This window comes from Vespa crabro, chromosome 8, assembly GCF_910589235.1.
Source record: "Vespa crabro chromosome 8, iyVesCrab1.2, whole genome shotgun sequence".
NCBI classification, from domain to species: domain Eukaryota; kingdom Metazoa; phylum Arthropoda; class Insecta; order Hymenoptera; family Vespidae; genus Vespa; species Vespa crabro.
The window spans coordinates 7,323,970-7,336,469 of NC_060962.1; the positions used below are offsets into that span (position 1 = coordinate 7,323,970).

The window sequence follows — 12,500 nt, forward strand, 5'->3', positions numbered from 1 at the left end:
TAAGATATCCCAACCCCTCCTCCCTCCTCCCCTATCACCTTCTCGCCGCCATCCCAATTGATTGATTAGTTCGAAATTTTTCGAAACGTTTTATTAATTCATAAAAAAAAAAAAAAAAGAAACACACAATGCTTCAAACTATACACCAACGATTAAGTAAATATTTTTTAAATTGTTTAAATCGTAATAAAACGTTTATATTATTTTTCTAATCGTTAAAAGATTTATAATTACTTTATCATGATATCATGCACTTTTTGATTTCCTGGTAACGTGCACGGGATACGTTTTATTTAATAGCACAGCTGTTTGATCTATCTGATGAACTCTCGACGTCTCCTCGATTTCGTAGGAATAAGCTTATATACTATTCTATTCTATGGGATTTTTCGTAACGCATCTGGAATCGTTTAGAAACGACCATGGTGGCTCGTTCTCGCGCTTTAAGACTGTGCCCCCATTACGCTTTCATTTTCGCGGCATACACTCGAGACGTTCACCATAGAGCAAGAGAATCATCGTTTGAGTCTTCTTCGATCTTAAATCTCTTCTTTCATGTTTCGAGTCCCTCTCTCTCTCTCTCTCTCTCACTCTCTCTCTCTTTCTCTCTCTCTCTCACTCTATCTCTATCTCTTTTTCTATCTCTTTACTTGCAAGAAGAGAGAGAAATGAGAAGAGTAAAGTTCCTTTCTAAATTTTATTATCCAACTCGACTGGACTGAATTGAACTGTACTCGACTCGACTTAGTTACACGACTTTTCTTGATGTATTCGAGAAGACACGAAGGATACCTTCGAACCCGACGAAATTTCATTTTACAAAATAGTAATTTGAAAAAAAAAGAAACAAAAAAAACAAAAAAAAAAAAAAGAAGAAAAAGGAATAAATTTACTCAGAAAAAAATTTACGAAATAGTAAATCTTTTAAAAAATAATAAAGCCAAAATAGTAATTCATTTTACAAAATAATAAAAATAATATATAAAATTACGTATACATGGTGTATATATAATAATTTTTGGGAATAAAAATTTGTCTTATTTATTTATATTTAATTTTTATATTTTTATTAAATACTTATGTTAAATGTTTCTTATTATTTATATACAAATTTTGTTAAATTATTATTATTTTTTTTTTCTTTTTTTTTTATTTTTTTTTATTTTTTTTACTTGTGCAAAGTAATGTGAATCCTTGAAAGCTTAATTCGGACTTATATATGTATGTATATACGTATATAAGTTATATACATATATCTTTTATTTTTTTATTCTATATTACATTTATATATTACATTTTTATTAATTTTAATAAAAAGATTTATAGTCAAATGTCTTTTCTTAAGGTTCTTGTAAATTTGACGAAGAAAAAATTATGAAATATAATTTTTGCTATAATAAATTATAAAATTCTCGCAATATTTAAATCAACACTTGCAATTATGTTTTACAGAGAGAACGACCAAATCGTCGGTTCCTATCTTGAGATAGAAGATATAACCTTGGAGGATTATGGGGAATACAAGTGCGAGGTTAGCAATGGTGTCGACGAAGAAATCACTTTACCCGCTCACGTTTATCGTCAAGGTAATCTAACATTTTGATCTCTAACATTCCTTACTCAAAAACATTTGAATAAATTTCGTTAACAATTTTCTCATTAATAAATAAATAAATAAATAAACAAATAAATAAATAATAATCTTTTTGATCTCTAACATTCCTTACGCAAAAAGCATAAATTTCGTTAACAATTTTCTCATTAATAAATAAATAAATAAATAAATAAATAAATAAATAAATAAATAATAATAATAATAAAATCGTAAATAATATTTACAATTTTATGAAATAAACGATAAATATTTATTCGTTAACAAAATCAAATTGTATTTATTGTTATATCATTAAAATAATACGAGTTACGATTATATCCTAAAAAAAAAATAATAAAATTTAAACGTTCTATCGGAATAATATAAAACGACGTTCATCGAACTATCAACCAAGAATAATAAAATCTTTTACCTTCGAGGCATCACAAAGATTTGACGTTTAACGTAGCCAGATATCACAAACAGAAATCGTAAATATAAACTCGTAAATTCCTTTGACAAAGCTGGCACATCCTTTAATCCTATCTTATATATCTAATACATATGTATGTATGTACATACACATACACATATAAATATACATATAAATACATAATAATATACATATACATATAATATAATACGTATAAATATACATATAATATATACATGTATATATATATATATGCATACGTATACATAGGTATATACATAGATGAACGATGTAAATTCATAAACGATACATTTGTAAATCATAATCGCATGCAAATAGCATATACTCGTTGGTCGATTCCATTTAACCGAGTATGATCGTGCACACTCGGGAGAGACAGAGAGATAGAGATAGAGAGAGATAGAGACAGAGAGATAGAGAGAGAGAGGGAATGAGAAAGAGAAAAGTTAGAGAGAGAGAGGGAATGAGAAAGAGAAAAGTTAGAGAGGAATATATTAGCATAGGTGAGAGAAACGAGAATGATTTATGGACAGTAAATATATACCCTACGTGTATTATGTGTAAGTACACAAGATGTCAATTATTAACATATTACAGAGAGAGAGAGAGAGAGAGAGAGAGAGAGAGAGAACCAAATTATCGACAAAATTTTCTATTCCTTTGAAATTACCCTTTCAAGAGTCTAATTTTAATACGATACCGTAATTACTAACGTACGTTAATAACACGCTATTAACGATTAGATTAGGGTTAAGCCTAATTAATCTGGAAAGATAGTGGTTTTTTTTATAGTAAAAAAAACATGAATTAATTACACATTACCTTTTTACGATTCATTACTTTATTCTACGCTTACTGCGTACACACATACACACACACATATATATATATATATATTCTCTATATCATACTTGAGATAATATCAAATTTTAATAATAATGAAATTTTATTTTTAATTTACTATGCGTATGGCCAATGACCGTATCCGAATGCTTCAACAACGAAAATCATAATACTAACAAATGTCAAAGTGAATGTAATATACATAAATACGTTAGATTCGCGTGTAATACTATCGATCATCATATAAACACATACACACACACACACACACACATACAGAGAGAGATAGACATACAACAATCCTAATCCTATTGATTCTAATCTTGATTGATCTAATCGATAATATATTCGATTTTAAATGAAAATAAATTTCATTTTACCGACATATCGTGAAACCATATCGTTATATCAATATCTCGCCGATTAAACAAATTGAAAGGAGTATTAATATCGTAATAATGATCGATGGAGATAATGAAATTAAAAAATTTCAAACAAATCAATTTATATAATATCAATTTTGTGAATTCAATTATAATTCAAACAATTCATTAATTATTGATTTTAAATAATCCATCATTGAAATCTATATATATATATATATATATTGAAATGGTACGATACGATGTTATAATAAATTTTTATGATATTTTACAGAACCGCAATTCACGTTGGATCTTCAAAACGATTCCTGGAGAAAACCTTTTCTACTAGCCGTTTTGGTTCTGGTATTACTATTCTCCGCTGTAGCCTTCTATGCCCGTTGTTGGTTACCTCTGGTGGTACTATGCCGCGACAAATTCGCCCGACTCGAGGAGAACGGTAATTATCAGCGGCACTTTTTATTACGAGACCCTTAATTGCGCTTCTTAATTACCGTGCACGAAAGAACCGACAATCCTGTCCTATGCCCCCTTTCCTTTCTTTACCCAAACCCCCCCTCTCCCTTCTACATTCTCTTTTACTCTACCTTCTTTGTCCTTCTACCACTTCTTCTACTACTACTACTACTACTATTACTACTACTACTACTATTACTACTACTATTACTATTACTATTATTACTATTACTAATACTAGAGCCGAGTTGCGATACCACTACGACACAAACTAACCATCCTTCCTTCCACTTTTCTTCGTGCGAGCTACCTCGGGTCAGCTGTGAGATTAAAGTCACTGTAGAAAGAGAGAGAGAGAGAGAGAGAGAGAGAGAGAGAGGAAGGGTGTGGGGTTGAAGGGAGAGGAAAGGCAACCGGATCTCGTTTTACAGCTTACGACGAACTTTTTAACTTTTTTGGCATCTTCTTAGGCTTTTCTCTATTTCTCTACCCTCCTCCTCCCGAACCCCCACCTCTCTCTCTCTCTCTCTCTCTCTCTCTTTTTATTTTCTTTCTTCCTCTATTTTCCTTCTTCTCTCGTAATTTTCTTATCTTTCCTTTTATTAATTCGCTTACGTCGAACTTTCGTTAAAGTTAAAAAGTCTCTCTCTCTCTCTCTCTCTCTCTCTCTCTCTCTCTCTCTCTTCTTTCTTAAAACCGGTTTAACTACGTTTCCATGTGTAATGTTTGGAATATATAAAAACATTTAAAATCTCTATGATTTTAAGAAATACACTTTCGAATTTTAATTATGATCGACGTAAAAAAAAAAAAAAGAAAAAGAAAATATATATATATATATATATATATATATATATATATATATGATTGTAAATGATTTTGATTGTAAATGATCATCACAATCATTTATATACGATCGTATAAATATACGAGGAAGAATTGTAGGTACCCATTAAAAAAAAAAAAAATAAATAAATAACTAAATAAAAAAAAAAAAAAAAAGATTATACTGACTTTCGTAACTCCGAAAAGGAGGTCGCACGAGTGAAAAAAAAAAAAAGAGAGAGAGAGAGAGAGATAGAAAAAAGAAAAAGAAGGAAAAGGTCGCGTGAATATTTTTCTTAATAATAAACTATAAACTAATATCTTCAATCTCAATTGCGAAATATTTGTTATGACATTTTAAACGAACGAGACCCAACCTGTAATATTGTTTCTTTCTCTTTTCAAATTATAATAAATCATACGATTTTACATGTAATATCAAAATAAGCTTTTAGTTTTATATGGACTATTACAAATATTAACATTTGCATTGTTATTTTACATTTCCTCCTTTTTTCAATCGGTCATTTCGGATTAATTACACACACACACACACACACACACACACACACACACACACACACACACACACACACACACACACATATATATATATATACATAGTTCTTTGACATAATATGACGAACTTAAATAACATACATAAGTCAACCATAAACCTATCATTGTGAAAAGGCTATTCCAAAGACTATCATTTCATTTTAATATTAAATTTTCTCCTTCCGTTGCTCTATTCATTTTAATTATATAAATCGTGCGTAGTGTGTACATAGTCCTTTTACATTGTACGTACCTACATACATATATACATACATACATATATACATACATACATAAATCAACCATAAGCTTTCATTGTGAAAACGCTATTCCCAAAGACCAGCCGTATCATTTTAATATCATATTTTCTCCCTTTTATCATTATCATGGTGTTGTACATAAGTGAATATTATAAAAGAGAATCTCTCTCTCTCTCTCTCTCTCTCTCTCTCTCTCTCTCTCTCTCTCTCTCTCTCTCTCTTTTCCCCTCTCCTCCTCTTCCCCAACCATTTATTTCTCGAATAACAAAGGACGATTGGCGGGAAAATGGCGAGACGATTATGGCAATTCTCAGAACGACGGTCGTCGTGACATCCGTCATTAAAGTTTCAGCGACTTTCTTTTCCTCTTTCTTTCTCTCTCTCTCTCTCTCTCTCTCTCTCTCTCTCTCTCCCTCCCCCTTCCACTCTCCCTCCCTATCTCTCTCTCTCTCTCTCTCTCCCTCTCTCTCTGTCTCTACGTTGGCAATGACGAAGAAGATGCCGTCTTGAATTGTAGCCATCGTGACAATTACGCGCCAATTTTCTCGACGTTACTTGGAAACTCCTCGTTTACACCCTTCTTTCGTTTGTTCATACTCGTCGATTCGCAAAGGCCGATTCTCACGATTGTCGTTCGTGCCTACCGTCGAATATAGAGTATATGTGTGTGTATGTGTGTCTACGTAAACACATATTAATTATATTACACGTATATACGTATAAACGTATGTATATATATATATATATATATATATATATATATATGTATCTATGTAAATATGTTCGTATTTGTGTATATTTATGTATGTATATGTTGTGTATGTTTGTATGTATTTATGTACGCGTACATAGAAAAAAAAAAAAAAAAAAAAAACTTTGCAAGTTTGTAGAATAGGTTGATATCACGAAGAACAAATTCATTCAATTCGGTTTTGTTCACAAGTTTTTCCTAACTTTGAATCCTTTTTCTCTTGTTCTTTTTTTCTTTTCTTTTTTCTTCCTCTTCATCCTCCTTTTTGTTTTACTTCTGCTTTTTCTCTTTTTCCTTTTTTTTTTCTTTTTCCTTTTCTTTTCTTTCTTTTTTCTTTTTTTTCTTTTTCTTTTTTTTTCTTTATTATTAAATGCATGCGAAAGAAGAAGGGACGATAGTAATCTCGTATATAATGTACATTTGTCACGAACTATCGATTACCATAAAATTGCAAACTGAATAATTGAGGAGTTGAATTGAATGGAAAAAGATAAGAAAAGAAAAGAAAAGAAAAGGGAAATTTTCAAGAAGTTAAATTATTGCTATAAGTTGTGTAAAAATGTCTCCTTTTTTTTTTATATATATATATTAATACGTAAATTATATCGATGTGTGTTGAATATTTGATAGAAAAAAAAAAAACAAAGAAAAAATAAATAAATAAAGAAAGAAAGAAAGAAAGAAGAAAAGAAAAAAAAGGACAGTTCGAATTTAAATTCAAATCCGATGAAGATTAAAAAGCATAAGAAAAATGAAATAAAAAAAAAAAATGAATGTTGCAATGTAATTGTCATTATTTTTCGATCTGTATGAAAGAAAAGAAAAAAATAATTCATGCTTCTATCAAAAAAGAAAAAGTCAAAGAAAGAAAAAGGGAAAAGAAAAAAAAGATATTTTTTCTCCTGAGTAATAGTATAAAATGCCGTAAGGCTGTGTTTATATCTAAAAAAAAAAAAAAAAAAAAAAAAAAGAAAAGAAAATTAAATCATCAAAAATAATCGATAATTTGTGATATACTTTATAAATAGGAATAAAATTAAAAAGTATCTGTAAGAGTAAACCATTTCTATCACAAAATATAATTTGTATAAAAGTGAACTTATCAAAATAATCCAACACACAATATCTCAATCGAATAGATTACAAGAGTTTTCTCTTGAAACTTTAAATATCTACGTTTATGCGATTCGATTCGATATTTATTTGTTTGTTTGTTTTTCCTTCAAAAAAAAAAAAAAAAAAAAAAAAAAAAGAAAAAAAGAAAAAAAAAACTGATAGAAAGAAGAAAGAAGAAAAAAAAGAAAAAGAAATTAGATCGTTATTTATGATCCAAAGGATCATAAGGATCCTTAGATAGGATACTATTTCGTGTTCGCACGTATCCTCGAGAAGATTCGACTCACGAGCTTCCAACGCGTCATTATTCATCCCTCGAGAACCACGCTCATTTTTATGGCATGTCGTAGCGAAAGAAACGAGCCGTATAAAAGAAACGAAAAGAAAAGGACGAAAAAAGAGAGAGAGAGAGAGAGAGAGAGAGAGAGAAAAAGAAAAAAGAAAAAAAGATGAATAGTAGAAATAAAAATAAAAAAGAAAGAAAGGGGAGAACAACGGAAGTAGCACTTTAACTTCGATCGAAATCGCTGTCGTAATTTTTTTTCTTCCCCTAACTATAAACGTGAAATTTTCCTATTTGTATATATATATATATATATATATATATATTTTCTTTTTTTTTATTTTATTTTATTTCAATTTATTTTATTTCATTACTTTCCAATTTCACACGTAAATTGAATAAAATAAATAATACAATAAATATATATTTAATAAAAATGTTGTTTGTAAATAATAAAAAGTGTGTTATTTTTTTTTTTTCTTTTTTTTTCTTTTTCATTATTATTTACATATAACGTGAATGAAAAATTTTTTCAAGTGACTAATAATCTCCTATGTGTTAATCTTAAAATAAAAGTAATAAAATGTTACGTACATATATATATATATATATATATATATATATATATATATATATATTAATTATAATAATATATAAAAAATAAATATCAGTAAAAAAAAAGAATACTGATGTAATAAACGCAATGTTACATCGTAGATATGTTTATATTCATAGCTAGTCAAAGGTTACTGGCAACTAATTTGCCTTAGAAAAAAAGAAATGGAAAAACAAGAAAGAGGAAAGAGAAGAAATAGGAAAAGAAAAAAAAAGACGGTAGTGTGCGTAACGTGTGTCAAGGACAGTTTGTAAAAAGGGGAGAGAAAGAAAAGAAGAAAACAGAAAAAAGAAAGATGAAAACATTAAAAGAAGAAGAAGAAAAAAAAAAAAAAAGAAAAGAAAAGAAAAGGATAAAAAAGAAAAAAATTGCAAGAGATTTATTTGCCAGCAAAGTTTTATTAAACGTATACGATGACACACGTTATTCTGATTGCAAAATATAACGTGTGTATATATATATACGTATATATATATATGTGTGTGTGTGTGTGTGTATGTATATGTATATATACATATATTCTGGCACGTAGAACGTACTTACACTCACATAAAAAATATACGCACGTTCAGATATAAACATGTGGGTAGTACCATGCATGTATAAGTTACTCACCCGTCTCTCATGTGCATTTACAGACGGAAAGGAATGCGACGCGGTTGTGTGTTACCACGAGAAGGACTCGAGCTTGGCCATTGGTATCATCGTACCGACTCTTGAGTCGAGGCATCGATATAAATGCACCACCTTGGAACTTTCCTGTCTCAGTCAGAACTGTAAGTAATTCGTTTATAATTCTCTTTTAACATAATACAAATTCCAAACTTTCTTTCTCTCTCTCTCTCTCTCTCTTTCTATTTATTTATCTATCTATCTATCACTCTCTTCGTTCATTCATTTTCTATTTTTCCTTCGAATACGTTTACGAATTAATTCCTATTATCTATTGCCATGAATATTTTTTTTTTAATTGATAATGTAACATTACAAAAGTATAATAAAATGATTTTATTATATTTTTCCTATAAAAGATGTCAATGTAAAAAAAAAAGTATATATATATATATATATATATATAATAGAATGTTTGAAAACTATTTTCTTTTTTTTTTTTCTCTCTTAATATAAATAATTTTGTATGTACATGTGTGTGTGTGTGTGTGTGTGTGTGTGTGTGTGTGTATATTTGTATGTGCGTATGTTAGATTTTTACATAATTATTCTGTTCGTAATTATAGATAAAATTAAAGCATATAATCGATTTATAACGATATTTAATGTTAACGATTGTAATCTTGATTTACGAGATTTACGATGGATACGTAAGAAAAATAATGTTTTATTAATTAGGGAAAAAATTTCATGCTTAGTGATATGAAATATCTTGGAATAATGTAATAAAACCAAGTAACGTAAGATAACTGAAACGATATTATCAAAATATATTTTTAATCGTCAATTAAAATAAAATAATCATTAAAATCGATAAAATATTTTTTAATAAATCAAAATTAATATAATTATTGTTGAAAATCTTTATGTAAAAATGATTTTAATTTATATAAATTAAAGCTAAACGGTCTACAAGTTTCTCTATAAATTTCAGAATAATGATGGTGATAATTGATGATGATGATGATGATAATGATAATAATGATTAGTATATATAAAAAATTTCACGATTCATGATAAGGATGCATTAACACTATTTACTGCATAAGGATTATCTGGTTATAGATCAATCCACGATAATGTTATATTGACATGAGTCAAAAATTTATATATAAAAAATAAAAAAAATAAAAAAAAATATATATATATATATATATTTAAATTCAAATGTAAATACAATTAAAGATACGCTCGAACGTCTAATTAATCTAATATAGATTATTATTTTTTTTTTTTTCTCTTTAAATATTACCACATATCTTGCGTTTAGTTTTACCATAACATCAGATCTATTCTTTCATTAAAATAAAATTGAATCCAATTTAATATAATTCCGTGAGCATAACTCTATCGCGATTAAGATCTTATCTTTAATCGATCGGATACAATGCAATGTTCGATAAATATGTAATATTTAAAATAATCGCAAATTATTTATTCTTATTAATTATTAATGATGTTAAATCATTGGCAAATTTTTTTTAATACATATAAACATACGAAAATTCTTGTAAGCCATTGTGATCGGTGCTTTTATATATAAGACGTTGCTTTTATCGTCATCGTAGAAAATGTCTGAACACCCTAAAGAATATAATATCGATAAAACATTGAGGGTTTACGCAGCTGCTTATGATGATACTTTTCTAAATTGAAAAAGTATTTTTAACGATCGAAAAAAGGAAACGTTTAATTAAGCACATTACGAACAACTTTATATAATATCGATTACTGTACTTTTTAATGATGGATGATCAAGATGATGCTAATGATGATGATGATGACGATGAAGATGACGATGATATTGAATTTTTCTCCTTCCTCTTTTTCTCCTTAAACATTTTCATTTTTATTCAAATTCGAAATATCATTGATTTGTTACAAAAAAAAAAAAAGAAAAAAAAGAAAAAAAAAAGAAAAAAAAAGAAAAAGAAATAATAAATTCACTAAGATCAAATTAAATTATATTTTTATTATAAATTATATCAAAAATATTCTATTAAAACACTCACGTAATTATCGAGCAAAATTTTATCGTGAAAATTATTCCTTATCCGTTTCGCGAACGTGCCGTGAGTTGTTTCACGTAGAGTAGCTTACATTAAACTGATAGAAGAAAGTCACCTTCCTTTCTTATTCGCTTACACGAACTGAACGTACCTTTGTATTTTATTTACGTACTTCGTTAAAGGACGAATTTCTTGGAATTCGACAACCAAGGTTAACGTAGACGATTGAGAATTACTTTGTTTTATTTATATACTTTGCAAGTGATAATCTCTCCCTTTCTCTTTCTCTCTCTCTCTCTCTCTCTCTCTGTCCCTCTTTATCGATCTATCTATTTATCTCTTTCTTACTGTTAAATCACGTATTAAAGAAATAAATTTACTTATACGTAAAACTAATACGTACAATGTCTATTAAAAATTATCTTATCGTATCCGTGCGTGTGTACGTGTATGTTTATAAAATTTTTAAAATATACATATGTATATGTACATATATAAAATTATATTAATGAGTTATAACATTTATTTTATATATAGATACATATATGTATGGATATATAAAATGAAATAGTGTTATATTATGCATATATAAAATACATTATTAATTTTTTGTTAATTAATTTTGAACTATCATATTTTGTGATATATATTCGATTTTATATTATATATATATATATATATATATATATATTTTTTTTTTTTTTAACATATAACAATCAAGTATCAAATATTTATGAATGAAACACAAGAGATCCATTAATAATATTAACGCTCACTAGCACTCTTTATATCCGTCTGTATATATTGGTATACATATATGTTTACATACATGTATATATATATATATATATATATACACAAGGGTATAACCAAACGGCTAAGAATTTCATTTTACAAGCAAAGCACGAGCGTAACGAGCCGCACACGAGGGGAAAACTCCTTCGATCGTTAGTCTCTCTCTCTCTCTCTCTCTCTCTCTCTCTCTCTCTCTCTCTCTCTCTCTCTCTCTCTCTCTCTCTTTCTCTCTCATCTCATCTCATGGAGATAGAAACGTTGAAAACGTCGCTTCATGATGTTTTAAATGAGACTATGCCGAACAATAACGATATATTCTGTGTTCTCTAACAATATTTTATATAGCATTGATAAAATACGAAAAAACGAAATGAATGATGTCGAGTTACCGGAAGTAATAAAGATGATTCCTTCTTGATTAAAGAAATCACATGTTTTCTTCTTTCTCAATGTTTATCTATCTCTTATCTATCTACCAATACATCTATCTATCTATTTTCCCATCTCTATCTATTTATCTCTTTCTCAATCTCATACTCTTTCTCTCTTTCTCTCTTTCTCTCTTTCTGGCTCACTTGTTGTAGGAAAACTTGTTAAATCGAATTAGAAAGTTTTCCGGTTTCTCGGTCGTCGAGTGTCTCGTTTGTCTCTCGAAAGCTCAAGCAATGGCGTACTCAAATTAGACTCCCCTGTGGCTTCAAGTTCCCTTTTGTGATGACGCGTATCAACCTCTCTATGTCTTTGTTACACTCTCTATCTCTCTCTCTCTCTCTCTTTTTCTCTTTGTCTCTCTCTCTCTCTCTCTCTCTCTCTCTCTCTTTCTCGATCTATGTCACTCTCTATATGTCTCAGTCTAAGTCTATTATTTTACAAGCTAAAGCATCT

General features: G+C 28.5%; 1 protein-coding gene and 1 long non-coding RNA gene across 3 annotated transcripts in view; one reads left to right on the top strand and one right to left on the bottom strand.

Moving 5' to 3' along the window:
* LOC124426254 overlaps positions 1-11,279 on the bottom strand; it is a 51,940-nt gene extending 40,661 nt beyond the window's left edge. The window contains exons 1-2 of the long non-coding RNA XR_006942686.1: positions 10,824-11,279; positions 8,755-8,913 (exon numbers count right to left, since the gene is read on the bottom strand). This is a non-coding gene — a long non-coding RNA (uncharacterized LOC124426254). The remainder of the gene's footprint in view (positions 1-8,754; positions 8,914-10,823) is intronic.
* Positions 1-12,500, top strand: part of LOC124426252 (interleukin-1 receptor accessory protein-like 1) — a 199,688-nt gene that overhangs the window by 184,311 nt on the left and 2,877 nt on the right. For both annotated transcript variants that reach the window (XM_046967708.1, XM_046967707.1), the window contains exons 5-7: positions 1,453-1,586; positions 3,549-3,713; positions 8,778-8,915. In XM_046967708.1, coding sequence (XP_046823664.1) covers positions 1,453-1,586; positions 3,549-3,713; positions 8,778-8,915 — 437 coding nt within the window. The remainder of the gene's footprint in view (positions 1-1,452; positions 1,587-3,548; positions 3,714-8,777; positions 8,916-12,500) is intronic.